Source organism: Cuculus canorus, chromosome 1 (assembly GCF_017976375.1).
Source record: "Cuculus canorus isolate bCucCan1 chromosome 1, bCucCan1.pri, whole genome shotgun sequence".
Taxonomy (NCBI): domain Eukaryota; kingdom Metazoa; phylum Chordata; class Aves; order Cuculiformes; family Cuculidae; genus Cuculus; species Cuculus canorus.
In genome coordinates, this window is record NC_071401.1 from 130762102 (window position 1) to 130786223 (window position 24122).

Sequence of the window (24122 nt, forward strand, 5' to 3'; positions counted from 1 at the left end):
TAGTTTTGCTCAGGTTTTGTTGTTTTGTTTTGGCATTTGTGAGATTACAATCCCTGTTTTCCAGTTTGTGAAGATAAGGAAGTGTTTATGACCTAATGACCAAGATGCTGAGCTGTCAGTTGACGATTGGTTTATCCTCTGCAATTTTTTTCTCTGTCCTTCATCTATTTCTTATCTGAAAAAAACAAATCCCCTGGTGTCGACTTGTGATATGTTTTGTAAGAATGAAATAGTATTATTTTGTTTCAAATGTAATACTGTACAGAATAAAATGCAAAAACATAATAAAAATGCAATGCAAAATTTAAAAAGGCTTTCTACCAGCAAAGCAGGGGTAAAATTTCCCTGTTTTTGTCTTTCATATTTAATAATAAATCACATTCAATGTGGGTAATTTTCATGCAAAGGATTTTTCTATAACTTTATTCAAATCTTGTATAATATTAATTGTTCCAGACAAAGATACTTCAAAAGAAACCATACAATGAGGTATTTAACAAAGTTTTTTGTCAACGATATGCAGCATCATTTGCAAATCATTACCTTCCTAGAATTCTCAGTTAATTGGTTCCTTGTGCTCATACCTATTGTGAAGAAGTAGTCTAAGAAAAGTGAATGCCTACATGTTTGGGTTTTTTTTTCTCATTGATTTGCAGGTGTCTGTATAGGAAGTTCATCTCGACATATTGTCACTTTTGATGGGCTGAATTTTAAGCTGACCGGCAATTGCTCCTATACCTTGTTTCGAGACATGCAACATGATGTTGAAGTTCTCCTCCATGAAGGACCATGCAGAGCAACACCGAAGATGAATTGTATGGACTCTATTGAAGTGAAACATCGTGGTGTATCTATTCAGCTCCTCAGTGACATGGAGGTAAGCTAAACACAGCAAAGTGATCTGTGTATTGTCTTCTGCTCATGCTATAGGTTATGAGGACAAATTTGTTCCCTTTATCCAGTTTTTGTTCCTCTTGCAGCCTGTTTTTAGGCTTTTGGGCAAACACCTCATTTCAATTTCATGATACAATCTATGATCATATCATGAGCCAGACCTTTCTTTTCTCATTCCCATTGTGACAATATTAAGAACTGGGTATTTGGTGATGTCTCCTTGACACTTCTGCCAGAAAGGCAGGGATTATAGGCAAGACATACTACACTCTAATTCTCCTCTATTGGCAGAGGTCCTGTACACAATATTATAATTTGAAGCACGGGGGAGCAGCCTCTATTCTTTACAAATCTATGCATGACTGACTAGTTGAAAAAGTAGGGAATTGATTCTTTGTGTGCCGATCAACCTCAGCATTAGATGAAAGGTCAGTTGAGTATTTATTATGTCTGTTTTACAAGGAGAGAAGCATTTAAATTCAGTGTGACACGTTTTCAGTCTTTGGGTTCCACAGACATGAAGGAGTCAGATAACCTGCAAAGGTGATCTCTTCTGACTTGTGTGTGGCAAAATAGGATGGACCAAAATACCTGCACCCAGTTCTGCCTGGTTATGGACAGCCTTGACTTTCATGAGGTTTATGGATAATCAGATTCTGTAGGCTGTGGTTTATCTTGGTGGTATTAGATAGCCAGCCTGTTTCTATGCGATGCTGAAGAAATATAGTAAAATGCTGAGTTGTTCATAGAATAAAGGTCAATTATTTCTGTACATTTTTAGACTCAACAGAAAGTTTCAGCTTGCAAAATTGATTCTTATTTCCAAATTCAGTGGCATTTTCAAGTATTTGTGAAGTAAAAATATATTTCAACTGTAAGATTGGACTGATAACTACTTGCTAGAACTGATCTGATGATATTGCATTTTTGAAACCAGGTGTCTGTTAATGGCGAAAGGGTTCATATCCCCTATTCTAGCAGTTTGATTGAAGTCACTGTTTATGGAGCAATAATGCATGAAATCAAGTTCTCCCATCTTGGACATAATCTCACATTTACTCCAAGAAACAACGAATTTGTTCTTAAACTTAATTCAAAGAGCTTTTCTTCCGGAACACAAGGGCTGTGTGGTAAGTTTGAAATCTAGTAATTTGAACAGCTTCCTACCTGGGCTTGAACTGCTATTTATGTTATTGGAATTTGTGTGGTCCTGAACCTGTAAAACCTCTGGCTTAACTGATCCCCTGTTGTTGTCGCATTGCTCATCTAGGTAGGTTTTTTTTTATTATGGCCATCAATGTAACAGCTCATTGACTTCCAGTAATATCTTAGAAAGAGCAAGACTAGACATCTCTCACCTTTACTAATTTTATGTTATATTTTCAAGGACTTCGGGGTTTTAGGGGTGTGGGGTATGAAGTTTTAACTTTTCACATATGCATTTATATGTGAGATATGTCCTATGCTTGCAGTGAAGGTGAAAGGTTTGTGAGGGGTGCTACTACCTGGGAAAATGAATTTTGTGGTATCCTCTATGGTATAATCCATTATATAGCTTGTACCTTTGTGGCTTAACCAATGCCTCCTTTAATAAAGAAACAGGAAACAAGACCCAGGGCTTTTATGCCTCCATTGATAATAGCTATAAGGAATATTGTGCAGTCCTCTTCCGCTTGGCCTTCAATGAGGGGGCCCAGCCAGCTCTGTCTTCCCCGTGCCTATTTTCTCTAGGTTTGCTTTATTGTTGATGGTATTCAGACTCTTTCTTTTCTTTTTACTCACCCTTCTAGGGGTGTGTGACCAAAACCACATCAATGACTTCAAATTACGTGATGGCTCTGTCACTCCTGACAGCAACATATTTATTCAAGACTGGATGGTGGAAGAGCCGGGGAAGATCTGTGAAATCCGGAGAGAAGAGAGATGTTTTGAGCATGCCACAAGCCACTGTCACCTTCTGCTCTCTGATAAGTTTGCAGATTGCCACAGGATAATCTCCCCGAACATGTTCTATGAGGCCTGTGCAGAGAGCAGCTGCTATGAGGATGAAGCTTGTGAGATGATAACTTCCTACGCTCACATCTGCAGGGAAAATGGGGTCTGCATAGACTGGAGAACACCTGAGTTTTGTCGTAAGGGGTTTAATCTACCTTAAATTTGATATAGAAGCTGTCTAACTTGGTGATGGTGGTGACAATGATCATCTTGTTACTGTTACTTAACTATTTGAATACTGTGTAATGGGGCAGAAGTTCAAGATCATTTCCCTTATAAGTGTAATTACTGATCTGATAACTTCTTCGTCATCTGCTATGTTGCATCCTAAGGAAAAAGTGTTTCTTAGTAAACTACTAACTAGTAAAATGCAAGGTAGTTATGCAAGGCTAGAAGTATAACCTATGAAAGAAAAGCACTGTGAAAGCTATGCACAAACACAGCTATTTGACAGTGTCTGATTCTGCAGCCACTGAACCGTTGCGGGGCCAGGTTTGAACTGAGAGGCTGCTTTGATTCTGCCAGACCATCTTGGCTGCAGTTATCATTGCTTTGGTGCAGAGGATCAGTACAAGGTGGACAGGGACTCACAATTTTGAGCAGTCAACCACTCCGCAAACTGTTGCTGTTGCAGCTGCCAATGATGCAAAATAAGACTTTTCCCTGTGATAGTTTCTGCAAATTCCCCAGTTCCAACCAAAGTCTAAATCTTTCAGACTGTGATGGAAGAGCCAGCATCAATTTAATTTTCTATTGCAGTGAAAAATGAAGAAATGGCCACCCCTTAGTGGTGTGTTTTCTTGCCAGCACATCCCGGCTACACTGGTCAAACCAGCTGTAATTTACTTTGCACATCCAATTTTCTTTCTGGCTGTGTTTTGCTTGCATTTTGGAGGTGAAGAGTTTGTGCTGTGAGAAAGCAGTATAGCAGGATGTATGCCTTGCAAATTGCCCAGAGCCCAGTAGAAGCAGGACAAGCATGCTAGTGCCAAATTTAGATGGTTCTTGCTTTCCATACCTACTCCCCTAAATTCATACAGACATGAGAATGTCTGCCCTATCTTTCTGGGTTTTTTTTTTTCTCTTTTCTTATTTTTATGGTTTTCTCCTGATAGCCCTCCTGATAGGCATATATAAAAAGCTGCCCAAACTGCAGTGTATGTGTACAAACAAGTAACTCTTGAGGTGGTTTATTGAGCACCTTCTGCTCTTAGTCTATCCGCAGTGATGATTACAGACATTCTGATACACACTCAACAGTGTTTCTGGTTTAGTCAGGTGTCTGAGGTGTGTGTGTGTTATGTAAGCATTTTCCTTCCCAGCCAGCCCCTCATGTAGTGCTCTGATATCCTTGTTGGTTTTTGCAGTCTCCTGCCTCTCCAGTATAGTCAGTTCTTGTTGCCTTGCCTTGTTCCACTCTTGCTGCCCAGACACTTTTTATTTTAGAAGTGGAGAACCAGCATACTAAAGGCATGATACCACACAAACTGAGTATATGTTTTTATTTTGTTCATGTTTTAAACTCAAACTGAGGGAATGATTGGATAAGAAGTCAAGGATGTGAATGTGAATTTGACCTGAGCCTCCAGTTAGTATCTTAAATATCTTTCCAGGATAGGTTATTGAAGAACGTGTTGCTATTGCAGATTCAGTCTCTTAAGAAACAAGTCTGCTTCGAATATAGTCCTAGAAAATGTAGAATACTGCCAGCAATTTTCCAAATTTAGTGCTTCGGTCAGACTTTGCAAATTGTGATGTCCAAGACCGAATATCAGCGGAGTACCTTAATAACTCTCTGCAGTTTTCAAATTCCCATCTTGTTACGCAGCATGCACAAGGATAGCTGAAGGCTTGCTCATTTTAACACTAGTTGCATGAAACAGTGGTTAATGTCCTAGCAACAGCATCATCATCTTCCTTCAAGCATGTGCCTGTGTGCAACTGCCAACAAATAAAATTGCCAGTTACAAGGACATTATGCAAATACATTAATGACTAAATAGACAGTGCAGTTCAATCACTCAACCAGTAGATGTTCAATAACAATGACATGGTTCTGGAGTACCTTGCTTTTTCTTCCCCCACTCCAGTGAAGCTGTGTCAGTTTTTTAGGGTTCAGTTTGGGTTTTTTTCATGCCATATTGGGACATATCAAGCAGTACAAAGTCCTTCCTGACTGCTTTCCCTGGATGGGTAAATACACTTGCTGAAATATTTGATAAAGACGGAGCATGTTCTCCATCCTGTGCTCATTCAGTTCCACTGCCTGAGTGGTCCTTGCTCCTTTTTTTGGGAAGGTGGGTGTGCTGGGTGCTGTCTGATGGACTTCCACCTTTCTGTCAATGGGTGGAAGGAAATTTTACTCCAAGATGAGAACATATAGTAAGGGATATATGTTTTTGTAAATTTTCTTTACACCGCATTGCTAATATCAACACATACCAGGATTCAGCTTTGCGTGGAGAGGAAGCTTCATTCACATGGGAATAGGATTGTTTATATAGTGATTAATGAATGGAATGAGATGTATTAATTCTGCATTTACAATTGGCAGTACATGTGGAGGTAACCAAGTCAGCTTTAAACTGTTTAGCTCAAGTAATAGTACTAATTAGGAAATTTTGCTCAGAAAGCAGAAATAGCCAGAAGATAAATGACAGCACTAACAGCTGTAAATCTTCATGTGCTAATGCTTCCATGAGTGCTTCTCAGCAGCTCTTTAAGCTCATTTATGTGCAATGTGGACACCCCCCCTAGGTACTTGCCAATGCTACCTTGCAGATGAATTAAATTTATACAGGTAGTTGATGCTTGCATTGTGTATAAAACAAAATCTACTTGGTGCTGCCTATCTTTGAAGAGGATGATGGTGGCACTCAGCAGTTGCAGGAATTCCTGGAAAAATATTTTCTCAGAAACAATGTTTTTCATGAACCATTCTCCTTGTTGGAGGGTTTTGTTTTTCATTGGATTGTTTTGCAGGCCCAAGTTAGAAAACATATGCATAAAAGGTTGTGCCTGCTCAACCAAGAGGCAGTGACATTTGTCAGAGAAGGAAGAATGAGGGTCAGGAGGAGGAGGAGAGAGAAGCAATGGATGGAAGAATCCTTTTAACTACCTCTGTTAATGAAGAATTTTTGTAGTGAGGCTACACTGAAATCTGCTGCTGATCATTTGCTGTGTATGCAAGGCATGCTGTTGAGGACTATAACAGCTGAAGGACTGGAAATCAGTGGTATGAGGGGGCTTTACAACTGCCTTCAGCTGATCTGGGACAGTTTTTCTCTCTTCTCTCTCTTCTCTTTCTTCTCTCTCTTCTCTCTTCTCTCTTCTCTCTTCTCTCTTCTCTCTTCTCTCTTCTCTCTTCTCTCTTCTCCCTTCTCCCTTCTCTCTTCTTCCCTTTCCCTCTGCATTCCCTCTCCTTCTCCTCTCCTTCCTCTCTCCTTTGCCTCTCCTTCCCCCTGCTTCTTCTCTCCTCCTCCTCTGCCCTCCCCTCTCCTCCTCTCTGCCAAGAACACTAGAAACCCCATATAAACATATTCCTTTGGATAAAGAAGGTCTATTCAGGGAGATTTAAGAACACTGTGTCTGAGCAGTGCGAGGAGGCTGGCTGGTAGCCGATGAGCTATTGACCCTGGTGCATTATTCACTCCAGCTTCATCAGTACTGGGATTTAGCTGTCCTTTTGACAGTACAGTGAGGCAAAAAGAAAGTCAGCAGTATGTGAACACAGGAGCTAGCTTGGTGCTAAATTTGTTCTAAATTATACTGTTGGTAAGAAAGGAGTGACATTGCCACCTGTAAGGACGGAGAACTGTGCCTTTCTCTGTGTATCACAGACTTGACACACACTCCTGCCCTAAATATCCATTTAGTACTTTATACAAGGATGCTCTCTCTTGTCTTACAGTCTGAATTTGTTAAGTGGTTTATTTTATTTTGACGGACTTACACCTTCTGTAGATCCTCATAGAGGTTATTTTCACTAAACCTGTATCTACTAGGAATAGCTATGGTAATTTAAAGGAAAAGTAAGCAGCTGAAGAAATGTCAGTACTTAAAGATGCCACATGACCCTTTGAAAACATAGGTTTAAAGGAAACTTCTTTTCCCCTCAGCTTTTCTTTTACTATTCTCTTCCCTCTTCCCTCTCTAAGCCTAGAGTTACCCACAGTCCTGTGAAAATCCTTTAACACCTGTTTGAAATAAAATGTGCTTATGCACATCTCATTTTCATGCTTCCAAAGACAGAAGTGAATTCAAAACAAGGGCATTCATATGAGGTCATTTATCTTTTTTTCCCATATTGTAGCCACCTTATTTCTTCCTTGCTTGAAAAAAAGATTGCCATTTTTACACAGTCTTTTTGATAGCATATCTGGAGTCCAGGGAATAGTTATTCATTGTAGTTTTTGCTCAACCAAAGAGGAGGAAGGAGAAGGAGCATGTTCCATGAAGTACATTAAAGGCTTTAGCCTTGCTACTCGCCCTGCTTGAGAGCTGTCCAAGTTCTGTGCTGATGGTTATCAGCATTAAACTCTAAAATAAATTCATCTAATTTTCTCTTGGGAAGGGTTACTGAATTTGCATTAGGTCTAGTAGTAGGTAAGGTGAAAGCCAGTATGCTGAGTGTATTTACTAACAGCGGAATAAAAAAGTAAACAGTCTATTTTCACACATTCATCGCAGCTGACGTGAGACCATCACAGGGAATAAGCACTGGTGCTTACTCTAGGAACCTTGTTTACAGAACTGTTTTTAGAAATGAGGTTTTCTGGAAAACACAATACAGTATAGGTAGATGCTAGTACAGGTTTATAATCAGGTGGATCGACCTTTTTGTGTTTTCAGAATCCAGCCAAAGCATTTCATAGTGGGATTGGTCTCCCCATCATATTCCTGTGGCTTTTCAAGTTCGTCTGCATCTGGTGAACTATCCATACCTACAGCCGTAGACTCTAACATATCAGGAAATAATTTAATTTTGCATAGCTTGAAACAGAAAAGGGTTAATGTTAAAGACATTTCTTTTCTGTTTGCTTTGGCTAAGAAAGGTGTGTGTAGACAGTTCAGCTGATTAATACTTGCTTGTTTGGGAGCTCAGGTCTTCATTCAGTAATTTTCTTCAGTGTTTTTTGTCAGGGGACTGGAAAAAGGTTATATAAACCTCACAGCAGCCACAAACTGGGAAATAAGAAACAGTTTTCCTAATTGAAGCTGTAGAGAAAAATAAAGTAGGCTTAAGGGAGTATGGAAGCTGTATCCATACGTTTCTTGAATAGCTGTAGCCTTAGTTTTGTGTTTGCTTTTAGAGACAATATCCTTAGTGCTGTGAACTCATCAGTACAAATTTTATGTGTTGGCTTAGAGGAGAATGCAACTTTGCTTGATTCAGTAAATTCCTTTAATAAGGCAATTCAGCTAATAAGGTACAGAAATCCAGCAGGTTTAGTTTGAAGTATCAAAATACTGTGTTTGTTCACTTTCTTTAGTTTCTTGGGAACACTGACACCTGTCAAGTGTTGGAGAATGGCTCGAAGAACAAGGACATGGCTTTTTAAAAATGCTACATTCAAGCAAGGCATAGGCCTGCACAATAGACCGAATGGGGGAGTACCGAGAAGCTGCGCAATCATGTTGATAGTGCGAACTGGCAAGGACACTGTGACCTTGACTAGTTTCATAAATAACCTTAGGGAACTAGCTGTAGAAAGAATGAGAAACTAGCTTAAGCTGAAACCGCAAGTAGGAGGACTCATGCAAAAACCTAACCCTTAGGCTTCCCAAGTAGAGTAGGACTAGTAGGCGTAATTAACTCACGCTATATATAACTGAGCTATCTGAAGGCAATAAACGGAGCCTGCTTATAACTCATATTGAGTTGTGCACGTCTTCCTTTCTCGACAAAAAACAAGGGCCTCTGAACCTCCCTCACAACAGTCAAGGTATCAAAAAAATCTTTATTCAGTGCTTCAGTCTGCCCTGGATATCTGTGATCTAACCATGTGCTGCTCCCAGTGCTTCTCTAATGCATGTAAAGGAGGTTCTTAGTTCTTATGTCTCTTGCTCAGTGTTGAAAACAAAGTTAGGCAAGATGTTCAGCTCATGTATGCCACTGTACCACTATTAGGGTAAGTCATACTTTGCCTGTTCTTGTGGCCTGAAAATGCGGCTTGATGATTTCTGCATGGATTGTAACTTAAGCAAATGCCTTCAATCACCATCCACTATGGATTTTATTGTTTTAAAAATGTGTTTTCAAAGATGTTACTGGCTACAGAGGACAAAATATGTTCATCAGATGATGGCTTTCAAAAACCTGAACAGAATTCTAAAGAAAGTGTTAGTGGAAACACTTATCTACATTTCATATCTCCTTATCTAAAGATTTTTTTTCCTGTCTTCCTCAGCAATGAAATGTCCCACATATTTGACATATGATCATTGCCACAGAGCCTGCATAAAGCACTGTGAGAATAGTACTAAACTCAGTGTCTGCAAGGATTACCCAACAGAAGGCTGCTTCTGTCCAGACGGACAGCTGATTTTTAATGGCAGCTGTGTTGGTGAAGAAGTCTGCACACAATGCGTTAGTGAAGATGGCACACTCCATCAGGTAACTATATACTTAGCAGCTTACCTTTGTTAGTGGTTTGTGTTCATACATTTGCAAGTAAATCTCTCTTATATGTCTAGCTATTTTCCCCTTTGGATACTTTATTTTCTAGTTCAGTTCCTCATAACTGGCTGGCTGTCAGCCCTGTGTAGCTCTCCTAGTGTGAAATTGGCTGGGATAGATATATAATTCACAGCTGGGACTATATAGACCCGGAAACGCATGACAAATTTGTGTGAAGGAAGGTCTGGAGGAAAGAAAGGAGGGATGGCATAAGTCAGTATTTACCAAGATAAACGCCTTAATTTGGCAGACTTTTACCATTAATAGCAATTAATTCATAAATCTGGAACCCTTGCTTAAAATGTATTTGATTTACTTTGCAAAGTTTACTGAAATGTTTGCAGTGATTGGCGTGGAGTGGTGAGACCAAATCGACTTTATGTCAGGTTGTAATGAGCCCACGTCCTTTTATTTGATGAGAATTATTCCTTTGATGAAATTCACCATTCTGTTTTTGTTTTTTTTTTTTTTTTTTTTACTGAAAATCCACTTTCCTCAGCTAAGTCAGACTTATCAGCGGCAGAATAGGATTGTGAAGAGCTATGGGTGCTGTTTGCCATACTGCAATGAAAGACACTGTTAAGTTCCCTTTTGGCATACACAAGGGGTGTGCAAGGTCCTCCCTGTGTTCTCTGTTGCAAGTAACAGGGGTTGTTCCTCTTCACCTTATTCTGCTCAACCCTGGGAGTTTTCACCAATGTCAGCCAGTCCTCTTAAATTTGCAGTTTTGTTATGGATTTTAGGAAGAAGTGTCTTTAAGTTTGATATTTTATGGACTTTAGATTCTTAATGAGGTTTTTGGATGGTCATCTTATATTTATCAAACCTGCTGTAAGATGTAATCTTTTCTGTAACATAAGTTTTCTGTAAAGAATGGAAGTCTCTGTGCATGGGAATATATTCTTTAAATAGAAAAGTAGATTTACAGATGTTAAGGAATGTATGTATTCTGAACAACTTGATTTTACCCACTCAAATACAAATTTGCATTCGGCTCAGCAAGAGAAGTGTTATAAATGTTCACAGTTCAGCCAAAAGGAAGCAAAGACAATTTGTGCCTGGAACATCTCTTTGACATATGGTTTGCATCGATTAACACAGTGATGGAAGCATCAAACTTAACAAACACCTTTGTGTAAGTGATAGGGTACCAGCGAGTGATGCGCATGGCTTAGTGAAGCAGGCACTGCTTTGCCGATAGAGTTGTACAGTGGCAGCTCTTGCCATGCCTTGTGCCTGAGTGTCACCTGCTGGTGCAGCTGAAGCACTGGGAAAGGGTTTGCTAAGCACGATTTGAAGGGTTCCCAACTGCAGGGCAAGGGGCTGGTGCAGTAATCCTAACAGCATTGACCCCTCTCCTTGGGCGTACATACTCTGGCAGCGAGAGGGAAGACATAGGGAAAGTGGGTTCTTTAGTTCCACAAGTGCATCATTCAAATAATGCTTTTCAAAACAAAATGCCTTTCTGAAGGACTGAGCACATGTAGCTTATATTAGCTTTTATTTAAGATTAGAGTATCTCCAAACATATGGCCCTGTTTTTTTGTTTATTTTATGCTGTGGATCTTTGTTTTAAACGCAATATCACTGGATTTCTGTAGTGCTTATAAAGTTGCTAAAATGGAAGGGAAAAAAAACCACTGTAATTTTTTATAAGAAAAGAAATAGAAAAAATCTTATTATTTCTCTTGGTGAAAAAAAATAGCTTGCAATGCAATATATATAATTACTGCCCTAAACACAGATCAGTTGTGCATGACTTTCGGTGAGCCTGATAACTCTAGTTATTGTATTATGATTATATATGAAGTGGTTATTGCAAATGCAAATTAAAGTCAGAGATCTGTGTGCCTTAAGTCCCTGAATCCTCAGGCAATGCAGTGCATTTTCTATTTAAATAATTGTTTCAAGCCCTTTTTGGAGAAAAGCTCAGAGCACATTTTGGGAATAACGTCTGCAGTCATATCTATTTCTTTCTGCGGAAGTTCTGAAATTCATGAGTTGTTGCATGCCCCTTAATGGGGTTTTAACTCTGAAACCCTCTTGTCCGTACCCAAATGGCAAGGCTTCAATGCAGCTGCTGTGTGGATGGGAAGGTGGAGGGCAGGGGAGGATCAGCTCACACAGCCGTTTTGTATCTCCACCGTTGCAGGATTAGCTGTGTGAGCAATACAACAGGCAGTGCAACTGCTGGTGGATTATGATTTCCTTAACCCACTTCTTTCCCTCTCGTGTTCGTTCTTCTGTTGCTTTCCACCCTAGATTGTGCTTGGGCTTACGGGATTCTCAGTACTGACAACTGTGTAGAGTGCTACTAACACCGTGCTATCTCTTGTCATTTCTTCTTGTATTGGAAAGGCCTTTTCCTTACGCTGAAGAAAACCCGTACAAAAATGAAGGCTGCTGAAAATGTTACAGCAAATGCTGTGTTTCTCTGTGTCTTGAAATGTCCACATGCTTTCCACATCACCAGCTGAAAATGTGGGCATTCTCTGAGCTGCCTTTTCAGGACTTTTTAAACTTGAGGCCATTTAATGCTCTGGCAGAGGGCTCTGAGCTGTTTTTCCAAGGCCTGAGGTAATGTTCTTTACTAGCCATACACTGACACAAGTTTTCTTTGACTAAAATAGATTTCCTATGGATTAACTGACCCTATGCGATTTGGTTCCTAAGCTTTGTTAAACCTCTAGTTGGCTCGTTCTAGCATGCCTGCTGTCTTATCCTTGCCACTCTGTTAAACTTTTAAAGTAAATTGTCTTTTCAGGCTCCTGTGATGGCTCAAAATACACAGATATTTCTGAGTATAGGAGGCAGTATACTCAGATATTTCTTTCTTTTGTTCTTATTACTGAAGATGTCAGCCAACTGTTATTTTTCAACTGCACTCCAGAGTTTTTTGGATGACACCTTTTCTCTTTGTGGCATCTTAACCTATTCTATATGTTCTCACCCAGAGCTTGGATCGATTGTGCAAATTAATGTTACTGCCCCATAATGCATAATGTACCTTTTCACTCTTATCTAGCTAATCACATAGATGTTAAATGTAGATAGTTCTTTATAGGTAGCTACTATTTCAACATGAATTATTTCTATCTCTCTCATGAGACTGTGAAGTGGTTGAATGGCAGTTTCCGAAAGAGCTTATTGCCTGTAGGTGATCACCACTTGTGATGGTTTCAGATTCAGGGTTGCTATAGCGCTTTTCCAGTCTTCAGTCCATCTGGAAATCACATAATGACACCCCACATAGTCTTAATAAAAAATATGCACTGTATATTTCTCTGTATTTAAGTACTACTAACTTGGGAAAGCAGCCACTTCTATGTATTTCCCAAAATATTGTTGTTTCCCTTATTACCAGTGAACATCCCATCATGGTATGCAGTTGCACGACTCTGCTGTTACTCACAATAGCCTGCAATTGCATTTATAACATCTGAGGATTTTTCATGCTTAAAACAATAGTAATTCCTCATCCCATTTATTCATTGTTTACATCTTTTGCTAAATCAGTACACTACGGTCATTTCAGATTTATGTGTCTCTTTAGGTTCTTGCTGTTAAGAAAGCCACCAACCAACCCTACACAGTCTTCTGTTTTTTCAAATTAATGTTACTCACTCTTACCCACTTCCATTGCTAACATACTGGGGACCAGAATATTTGACTTTTTTCTAACAATCTCTTTGTTTTATTTCTCATGCAGCACATGGAAACGTGGATTCCCACCAATGAACCTTGCAAGATCTGCACATGTCTTGAAAAACAGAAAGTAACCTGTACTTTCCGACCCTGCCCTACTGCCAAAAGTAAATTAGCTTAGGTCTAAATATGATCAGATATGATTTTTGTTACTAGTTTATAGTTCTTATACAAACCTCTTTTATGGATGTTTCCTTCTCACTCCAGCTGCTCAGTGTGGTCCCTGTGAAGTCCCTCGTCTGCGCAGGGACCCTGGCCAGTGCTGCCCCACTTATGAGTGTGGTAAGTTCTCATAAACTGATGGAACTGTTTGGTCCATATTTTTATCAGATGCCTCAAAAGTATACAAAGTCTTTTTAAATTTAATGCAACACTCAATTTTTGAAACCACTGAATGACTGTAGTCATTAGTTTTCCACACAGTTTTCCAAACAGCTCCTGAGAATGTGAGTCCCTGTTCATTTCCAACTTGACTTTGTCCCTCTTTCTGTAAGAGATGAGGAAGGGAATGGAGCAACTTTTTTTTTGTCTAAATGACATTAGAATGGTCTTTTTTTGGGTATCTATTTTTACATAGTCTGTATTGCACATTAAATATAATGTTAGAATCTTAATCCTCATAACCCAAGTTTGAACTGTTCCCTTTTTTGAAAACAAACTCTGACCTGCTGAACTCTAACTTACTTCATATTTTCAGTCACAACTGAGTGTAGAGAAAAAAAGATTAATTGGGATGTGCACGTGTATGTGTGTGTGTCTTTTCTTGAGGACTTAACTAGTCAGGTGTGATCCTAAACAATTTCTCAATCTCCCTTCTTAGTCTGTGATCTGGTTTCCTGTGATTTGCCTCCTGCCCCTGTCTGTGAGTTTGGCCTGCAGCTTGCTCTGACCAACCCTGGAGAATGCAGACCAAATTACACATGTGGTAAGATATATTTTTTTTAACATGGAGTGACACTGGAACACTATGTTTGAGCAACACTGACAACTTCCTTTAGACATTATTCTTTCCCTCTGAAAGGTTGCATTTTGGAGCCAACAAACATGTAATGATTTCACAGATTTGGAAGAAGGGTATTGTTGTTGGCAGTTTCGAGTACGCTTGAATTAAGGAAAAGAGAAACATTTTACTCTCGTCGGTGTGTGCTCTGTCCCTTATGTTGATTTTATAAATTGTTTTGATTGTATATGAGACAAGAATTTTTTTTGGCAGGGTAGGAACTTTTCTTGAACCTGCAGCACAATCTTTGACCTGAGTCTTTTATATCTGAATTACTTATTAGTGTTTAAGTAGATTTATAACAGTTTGCAGTAGCAATTAGTTCCTCGCTGCCAGAGACCTGCCTTGTTAACTCACAGCACTCTGAAATGCCGTGTGTTTGATGTGGTACCTACCTTTTTCTTCTAGCCTGTAATAGAGAAGCATGCAGCTTAGTTCAAAGACCTTCCTGCCCACCGCATCGGGAGCTGACTGTTAAGAAGACAGAGTGCTGTGATAAATATGAGTGTACCTGCAGCTGTACAAATTCAACAGTGAGCTGCCCTCTTGGATACCTATCCAGATCTCTCACCAATGACTGCGGCTGCCTATCTACCACCTGTGTTCCAGGCAGGGTAAGGGGAATGAAGTGTCATTTCCACAGATTAAAGTATCTTTTAAATATTGAATGACAATACCAAAGTTAGTGAGTATCTAGGTATTAACAAGACTACTGGATAATAATTTCAGAACATTTTTAATTTACAAGCATTTGGGAGAAATGCACTGTTGAATCACACTGTTCCTTGTTCTTTTATAATCGTATATTCTGACCTAACTAACCCATTTTTTTACGGTATTGAGATAATCAGATTTTTTTATATATATATGTATAAACACCAAAAACATTTTAAACTTCAAGGTCATTCCAGCATCAGGAATTTCAGAGATAATTTTTACATTTTTAATTTGTTTCTGGACAGCAGAGGTGTATGTTTTTGAATGTAGAGTTATTATATTTTCTCTCAATCTTATACTTACTTCATTGAAATATTTGGGACACCTTAGACCTAAAGTCCTCATGCCCATTTACTACTTTTGTCTCTACGTGAGAAGGCATTGCATCTTATATGAATGTTATTGCCACTTTTAAATTTTTGCCAAATTAATGCCTGACTTTGTTAAAGCTTCACCGAAATATATTTTCCGTTACTTTGCCAACCTTTTATTAAGTTGTTATATTATGTTAACCTTTAAAATAATATTACTTAGAGGAGAAGTTGGACGGCAATGTAACCTTTTCATTCAAGAAAAGTCACCTAACAGCTTAACATAGTTTTACACTATCTGGCAGCTTAGGAGATCTAGCCTTTATTTTCTGTTGCTGAGTAGTTCATGACCTCACATAAGTCATTTTGTGTCTTTTTTACTTACTTGCTGTATCTATAAATATGAACGATGTTCATCTCTTTAATAACATGCTATAAAATTTTACTAATAAAAAGTGCAATATAAGAGGTGGCTATATTTTTGAAGTAGTTGTGATGGCAGAAGGATACAAGAGAATAAATGTTTGTAGCTCAAAGTAGGATGTTTTCAGATCAGCTGATTTAGTTGGAAGAAGTTTTGCATGCACAGCTCCTTCTACAGGATTCAGTGTTTATTATCTCTAAGTATTGAGTCATATTATACTTCCAGGGAAACTGGGTCAGACCCTGGGCAATTCTACTGACTGCGGATAAAATTCCCCGATTTATTCTTTATGAAACGGCAGCTTTCGTTGCACTTATTTTCCCCTCCTTAAAAGAATGGACAGAATTTTAAGACCTGTAGCATTTCTATATATTCCATAAAATTTATGGTAGATTTCACATCTTAAAATACAGCTTTTTTTTTGAGCCAGCAGTGTGCCCTTCCAGCAGCAGTGTGCTCTGTCATGTATTAATTATTGCATTCAATAGGTGTGTGTGCACAACAGCATAGTCTACCCTGTTGGGACAACCTGGGAAGATGGTTGCAGGGAATGCTTTTGCACTAGTATGGTGGATGATGTTACAGGACTTCAGATGATAGAATGTCACGACAAAGCATGTAACACATTCTGCTCTCAGGTGAGTAACATTTATACCCATGCATTAGTCCTGGTGGGAATCTGAAAGGATTGCTTTTAAACTTGCATGTTTAGAGAAACCAGAGAAAAATAGAAAATAATTGTTGTAGCAACGAATTATCTTGGGAACAGAGCCTAAAAGGGCCTGAGCATTCCTGACATTATTTTAATGTTATTGTTTTAGGATCATATCCTGCTGCCAAGGTAATCAGTTTATTTTCTCTTCCAGTAGAAGAAATGTCTATCATTCACACCACTTGCAAAATAAGTATTCATGATGTATGAAGCTCAATTTTAAATGACTGTTCTAGCTGAATTTCACTTTCTGAAATGAACATTTCGGATCTGTTTATTGCTCACCTCTGCCTATTGCATCAGTAATAACACCACATGCTGTGGCCTTTATTGTGCTTAGAGATCTGCTATATAATTAGGTGGTCCACCTTTGGAAGGTTGCAAAGGAAGTATGAGTTGCTTTCTCATATTGACATAGCTGGTCAAGCAGGATGAGACAGATACTGGTACAAAAAGTTGGTAGAAGAATTCTAGAAGGGTCAAAGGGATTGATTAAAAGTCAGCAGTAGGGCCAGCGTTATAGATTAGATTACTTTGGCTGTAACATGATTTGTGCAAACAAATGTTCAAAATATTTTTTATACTTCATTTAGACTACCCAAATTACATCCCTAACATTCTTCACCTTAACATAATCTGGAGAGTTAGGGAGTAGAAAAATTACTGCAAAATTAAATGTATTGCCCTAGAGTTACATTTGGCTCTGGTATCTAACACCTTGTACCCATAATCCCTGTGAATTCCTGTGTATGTGCTTCATGAGATCACGATGGATGGATCAGTCAGTGAGGACAGTGGAAATACAAAGTTTGAGTCTGCAGAGAAAGCAAAAGGCAGATGAGGTTGCCTAGCTCAGCTAAGTGCTGATAGCCCACCCTGCTTACCAACTGCCGTGCGACCAAGAGAACTTGTGCTGCAAACATCAGAGGCTACCACAAATACATTTTGCCTCTTTGTAAAGCTTTCATTATATACATGGATTAATTGAGATTATTCCTGACAGTATTAGCCAATTCCATTCAGGAAAAGACACATCTGACTTGTAGCAGCTCCTCCTTACTCCATGGTCTGGTATGTTCACAATCTACAAGTTCAGTGGCCTGTGTGGGCTCCATGTGGTTCAACTAGATGTGACTGCAATTCAGAGTATTCTCTTCAAGTCTTTTGCTGACTCAAGGTTTTCCCCATGAGTTTGTTCTTCCCTGAACCATGAAGTGAGGGCCAGGAGCAAAAAAACAATCTATTAAAAAAAGCAACAAAGCAAAGCAGTGCTCCTTCAGAATTTGATGAGAAAGCTTGAGGATGCCCAATGCAGTGAAAACCATAAGGGTAGATGTGAGAACATTCAGCAGTTGCAGGAGAATCGATTTCTGTTTTTAGAAGAGTTGCTGGTATGGAAATTATCAAATATTAGGTCTAAAATATCTGGCTGTATTTTGGCTTATAGCCATGACTTTATCGATAATTTGTTATTCTTATAAAGTATCATTGATGCAGAGCTACTGTTTCTTGACAAATCATCCTTAAACTTTGGACTTTCAAAAAACTTTTAAAAACAAGCAAAAAAGCCTTCGTGAAAACCATGCCAGAGCTTTTTTTTTTGAATCTGCCATTTCTTCTGTCCCTTTTATAGTTACCAAAGTTATGCAACCAAAACCATAGCTGTTGGAGAACGTAGATAACTGAAATTTTCCTTTTTTTGCTTTGCTTATTTCTGATTCTGTGGATATGCTTACCAAGGACTGCAACAGTTCTGTAATCCAGTCTGAACTGACCTTAAAACTTATTGTTCAGTTCAGATTAGACGACATTGAAAGTTGTATTGGCATTGAAGACTTACTTTAATCATGGATCATTATTACTAAGATGGTGTTCAAACTCTCTGTGGCTCATGGTTATTAATTCCATTGCCAGGTCTTAAAGTTGTGCAGTATGGTTTTTGACTGAATCATCTGACTTTTGTGAAAACATCTTACAGTTTTTTATCCAGTTACACAAAAAGAAAAAAAAAAAAACCCATAACACATACTAGCTCCTTTACCCTGGTGAATGAACCAAGCTGCTGTTCTCCTGAGCGTGACAAAAAAATTCAAATTCTATCTGTAGTTTTAGAATGTAATGAAGTGTTATGGGGAAAAAAGTGGATGCTTCATTCAAATGAACTAATCCCACAGTTCTCTGAGGAGGTTAACAGCAAACACAGACTATTCACTTGCAAATCAGATGTGAGTTTCCTTCATTATATGCCATAGTCCCCTCACTTTTTCTGTCCTCTTCTATCTTTTACCGAAGTTTTGAGGAAGCAAGCAGATTATTGCTGCAATTATTGCATGTGCCACAAGGAGGAGTGGTGTCGCCCTCCTGGAGCTTCTTCAGAAATTATTTCTCTAACAGTATATCAGACTACATCTCCTTAAAGTATCATGTTTTCAAAATACCTTAAAATCACTGATGTACTAATGTGAAGGGAGGACATGCTTTGCTTTATCACTGTCAGTGTTCTTGGAGTAAGGTAGTCTGTAAATGCTATAAAAAAGTGTTTTAAAGTATTGGATAATTTAAGTATTACATGATTATGAAAAGAATGATTCATGATTTTCTGGAGAAGTGTTTAAGACATAGCCATTTGGCTAAGTGTGTGTAAATTAATTAGTTAGATTTTCAATCCTCTTGATTAATTAAACTAAAATAAAGAACATTTGCAAAGGCATAGTGAGTGGTGGCTGTAATAGGTGCTGGCAACAAAAAATATCTTCCATCTGCAATATCTCAAACAGATATTTTCCTTTGAAGCAGCGTGTAAAGCATGGTAGTAAATGGTTTAATACTGTATATTATAGAGGTCAAAGAAACTAATATAAAAGGAAGACTGTTGTTTGTATATTAGTTGTGTGGGTTCTCATTTAAAAACTGTGAATGTCTTGTTGGGAGATAATTTCAAACTCCCTGCTTGCATTTTAAAGCATAATTTATTATGTAAGTTAGGAAATGGTACTTTAGTGTTGTAGCAACTTCCAAACAGAGAATTAAGTCCTTATCTGGGGTAAATGAGTGCAGCTCCAGGGAAGGCTCTAAAATCGTGCTGAGTCATTGCCAATGAAGATTTTGCTTTCAGCATGTCAAGTTGATTTGTATCCATCCTTCTGGGTTTTTCTCAGTCTGTTGTTGCCATTTTCATTATCTTTGGCTCCCCCCAACTCTCTCTGGGTCCTACCAACTAGATATGTACAAGCCAAACACTGGAGCCTTCTTAAAAAATACTGTGTTGAAGAATAATCTCTGTTCTTTCTTTCCTTCTTCATTGCCCAAAAGACAGCTGACATTCTGGCCAAAACCTTAGCACCCATGAAAAGATAAGCTATGTATACTGAGCAGTGCTGTCATGAAAGAGGGAAGAGCGTGCAAATATGCTGAACCATAGCCTGTGCGGATCCCTCCATCAGCCTTGAGTAGGCGATGGAACCAAAATGTGCGTTCCCTGAATGCTACAAAATTAATCTGCATTTCTCTTTTGTTTTTTTTTCACAATTCAAGCTCTGGTTGAAAGGCACACAAAATTTCCCCTCCCCATGTAGAATAGCTTAATCCTTATGCTTTCACCCTCCACAGAGAAGATCAGATTTATCTCCGCATTTGTTTGATAAAACAGCCTATTTTGGCAGCATAACTGAGCACTTGTCAGGTTCTCCATTGCAGCTGCGGGTTATCACTCCCAAGTCAGCCATGTGCACCTGTTCAGATGTGAAGGCTGCCTTCTGTTGGCTTATCCTTTACCTCTCAGGACACACGGATTTTTTTTTAGTTCTTGCAGATTGTGATCTACCTTTAAGTGTGATGGATGGTCAGACACTTACTGAGGGTTTCTTCTGAATTTTAATTCCCTGTTTGAAGTTTAAACTCTGTGTTTAAGAATAAAAAAAAACCCCAAAAAACAACAAGCCAGCAAGATGTGTAGGAGCAATAAAGCAGTCCAGAAAATCAGGGTTATGCAGAATATTGACTATAAGTGGATCCCTCAACAAGCCCTGGCAAACGCTGGCATCTCTATATGCTAGGGTCTAGTGCTAGAAAATGAATAATAATGAAGGAAGAGATGGACACTGCTTACTCTGCCTAGTTCAGTCTAACATTAACCTTCAAGAGCGCAGTAGCTGAGACTTGTCAGATGTTCACGTTCATAGGTTGTACAGCTCAGGAATAACCCTGGTAGCACATACTCCAAATTTCTGTGGCATGAGGTACAAAATGTGAGGCTTTCTGATGGTGAAATGTTTCTTATGCTGTGGAGGATCTGTGACAGTGGAGAATCACTTGCCAACTTACTCCTCCTTTACTTTTTGAGGAGATTGTATACTGCTGCAGTCTGCAAGTTTGTCTTCTGAGACAAATTTGTAGTCTTTGGTGGTTCGGGGACTGTGTTAGGAGAAGCACAGCAGAGCGCTGAGGTTGGGAACTGTGACCTGCTGTATTTCTTTTGCTTAGGAGTCAGAGCACACAGAATTTGAACACACTGAGCACCAGAAGGGCCACTCAAGCACGCTGAACTGTCCAAACCCAACATCTTTGTCAGTGCCTTAGGGGTGCGAATTGGTCCTGAAATCTGCACTGTACCACCTTTTGGTTTGCACTTTAGAGGGCTCTGTTCAAACCAGCTTGGTGAAATTTAGGTCCTGTGGCTGGATTTTCCTTTATTCTGGGCACAAACAGCTCATAGATTTTTACTTCTCTGAGTTTGCCACACAAATAAATTGTACCCAATTATTCAGACGCTTCAGACATATTTAGCAGGTAGAAGTCACATGAAACAAAAAGCTCAAAAGCACGAAGTTTTCCACAAATCTATGTCAGTCTCTGGTATTACATTTTATGAAATCATACAAAGTACTCTTCCATATGAAAGTCTGCTGATTATCAGTGTTAGCTAATGTGCTTCATATTGCAAATCAAGAACAGTTCATGACGGGAGGGAGCAGTTGGTAATACTTCAGTAATTCAGTTCAACAGGACTGACCAAAATGAAATGATGCTGATTTTCATTGACTTTTTTCACATGAACAATATTTTATTTGACAGAACATCTTTCTTTCAGCTCTGTACTGAAATTAGAGTTATGTTTTGCCTCTTGGAGACTGCCTAGATATTAGATTTAGAGCATATTATTTCTAATTGGATTAAAGCTTCTTGCTTTCTTTCACTTAGAATCTCCAGTGTGTGGCTAGTTGCTTCTCGAGATAAAAAGATCAATCCAAACTTGTCCCTGGACTACATGACTGAACAACCCTCTGCTTAAGCACAGGGCAGTCAGATGTATACATTTGCTCAGTCTGAGTTTTAACTTTGTACTCTCAGGAGTAGGAAGGGGACTTGTGAGTGCTGATGCATATCCAAGATGCCACTAGAACAAATTTCACCTTTCCTTTTCTTTTTTAAAATAGTATTATATATAAACCAGATTTTTAAAATATCAAATAAAAATTATAATTATATATGACTTGTATGTAAAAACAGAGGTGATTTAATAAAGTGATTTTTTTTAAATTGAATTCTTAACATTCACATGTAGTTTTCTTTTAAAATCTATGAAGTAGCATGGCATTTCTGACAATCACCCTAGAAGTGGACTTTCTTCTTTTTCCTTTTGCACACCTAGAGTGATATTATTGGAAAGACTTGCTCTTTATCATTAGCTAATGCATTAAAAAAACTTCTCACATACAATAAACTAACATTTGGACCTGATTGCTGCTTAATGCTACTGAAATATCTCGGGGTCCTCTGAGATAAGTTTTTTTTTACCACTTTCCTTTCTGCCTGTTTGTATCTGTTCTTTTCTGTATTGTGGCAAATCTTTGTGCTATTGCATGTTAGAGCAGATCCCAGCAGAAGGAAGATGTTCTGGGGTGATTTTCAGATTACTCTGTTTCTTTGTTTCTTTCTTTTTTTTTTTTTTCCTTAAATTTTAGACAGCATCAACATTTTCTGTACTCCAGGAAGGGGTACTCGGTGGTGCCACACTAGAGAAGTTTATATTTTCACAAGGCACATTAGTTGGTTGGCATGACCTGAGCAAGGGTAGTACATTAAGTTAGTCGTGTAGCTGCAGTGAATAGATTAAGCAGGAACCAAAGAGATAAGAATTTCTGTTGTGTGAATTTTTTTTTTTTTTTCTGGCAGAAAACGTTAACCATTTAACAGAGTGCTGAGCTGAGTGGACCACTTTTTTCTTTTGTAATAACAGCCTGTGGCCTTGCAGTTCTATATTCAAACTTCCTTTTCCCTAAAAAGTTGCTAATATTAAATATATATCCCAGTGTTTTGTTTTAGGATTAATCTTTCCATTTGTCTCCTATTCCTGGATTGGTCAGTCCTTATTTTTTCTCCTACAGGGTTACAAGTATACTGTCCAAGAAGGAGAGTGTTGTGGGAGATGCCAGAAGACTGCCTGCGAGGAGCAGCTGTTCTGGTCTCGGGGTGATGCAGGTCCTCGTTTGCATGAGGTGAGGTGGTGGTGTGGACACTTTCTTTTCTAGCAGCAGTGCCCTGGAATTATTTTGTGTTCCACAGAAGAAGGTGAAGAAGGTATTAGCTATGTCTTCTATACGTCAAGCAGCGCTGAAAAAAACATATTTTGGGGCATGTGGCTTACTCACTTGTTTCTAACATGCAAGCCATCTCCAACCTTTTTGGGCTCTAAAGAAGAAATATTTTTGTGTAAAATTAGTAATTTCTCAAGTGGTAGCTCAAAAGAATGTTAATGAGACATGATGCTTCTCTGGCTGTAGGCTATTTGTTTAAATTATCTCAATTAATTTGTATTACTCTATGGATATCAGGCAGATGGGGTAGTAGATTGTTTGCATTTCACAGTCCTATTCAAATAGGATATCTTATTTGTTACACACTGAAATTTTGAGAAGTAAATAAGGGTAGAAACATGAATTGTTCTCTTGGTTGCTAAAGATGTTTCCTGCTTGTTGGACCAGACCAGAGTGGTTCAGGCCACACTTGTTTTTTGCTCAAAATAACAGTTTATTTTCAGTGCACCTCTTCCCGTAGGATTTAAGGAGTGCAAGAGGAAGTGAGTGCATGCAATAGAGATAGAAAATGTGCAGCGCATACCCTACTGCTCTGGAAAGCTGCAGGGATATATGTTTCTTTTCTTGCCTACATTTTTAATTATTTCAGGCTATTAATTTTGTTCTGTCCCCAACCCAACCAACCTCGGCAAGCCTTTTTCTCACCTACTAGCAGTAGATTCCTTAATCCTGTGCAAAACTCTGGATTTAACAAAAGCAGGAACACTAAGTTAAATGTGTTTAAAACAATAGACGTTCTCCCTATCTTTTCTTCCCTAAGTGGTGTTGTTTACAATATGCTACAGTTTAATCTACATCTCATGTTCGCATATTTAATATTAACTTTTTAATTGCCTCTTTTACAAAGGCAGTCTGATGCTGATTTTTAAAAATTATTTATGTATGATTTTGCAGCCTGCCTTTTCCCTTATTTTACCAAGGGCATTACTTAATGTGGATCAATATTCTCTACCTCATAAAACAACTGATCAGAAGGCCTATTTACATCTCACTGTGTCTTTCTGATTTCTGTTGTCCTAATGGAGTAATACATCTTTGTACTCAACTGTCTCTTTCCTGCTGTGCCTTCTTTTGACTCTTTGTCATTAA

At 38.6% G+C, this 24122-nt stretch overlaps 1 protein-coding gene across 1 annotated transcript in view; it reads left to right on the forward strand.

Annotated features, from left to right (window-relative positions):
* The window catches only part of VWF (von Willebrand factor), a 137819-nt gene that overhangs the window by 95858 nt on the left and 17839 nt on the right, over positions 1–24122 (forward strand). Inside the window, exons 35-44 of the mRNA XM_009569241.2 lie at positions 657–877; positions 1832–2024; positions 2685–3026; positions 9300–9505; positions 13278–13380; positions 13481–13555; positions 14094–14198; positions 14682–14887; positions 16214–16363; positions 22824–22934. Of these exons, the coding sequence (XP_009567536.2) occupies positions 657–877; positions 1832–2024; positions 2685–3026; positions 9300–9505; positions 13278–13380; positions 13481–13555; positions 14094–14198; positions 14682–14887; positions 16214–16363; positions 22824–22934 (1712 nt within the window). The remainder of the gene's footprint in view (positions 1–656; positions 878–1831; positions 2025–2684; positions 3027–9299; positions 9506–13277; positions 13381–13480; positions 13556–14093; positions 14199–14681; positions 14888–16213; positions 16364–22823; positions 22935–24122) is intronic.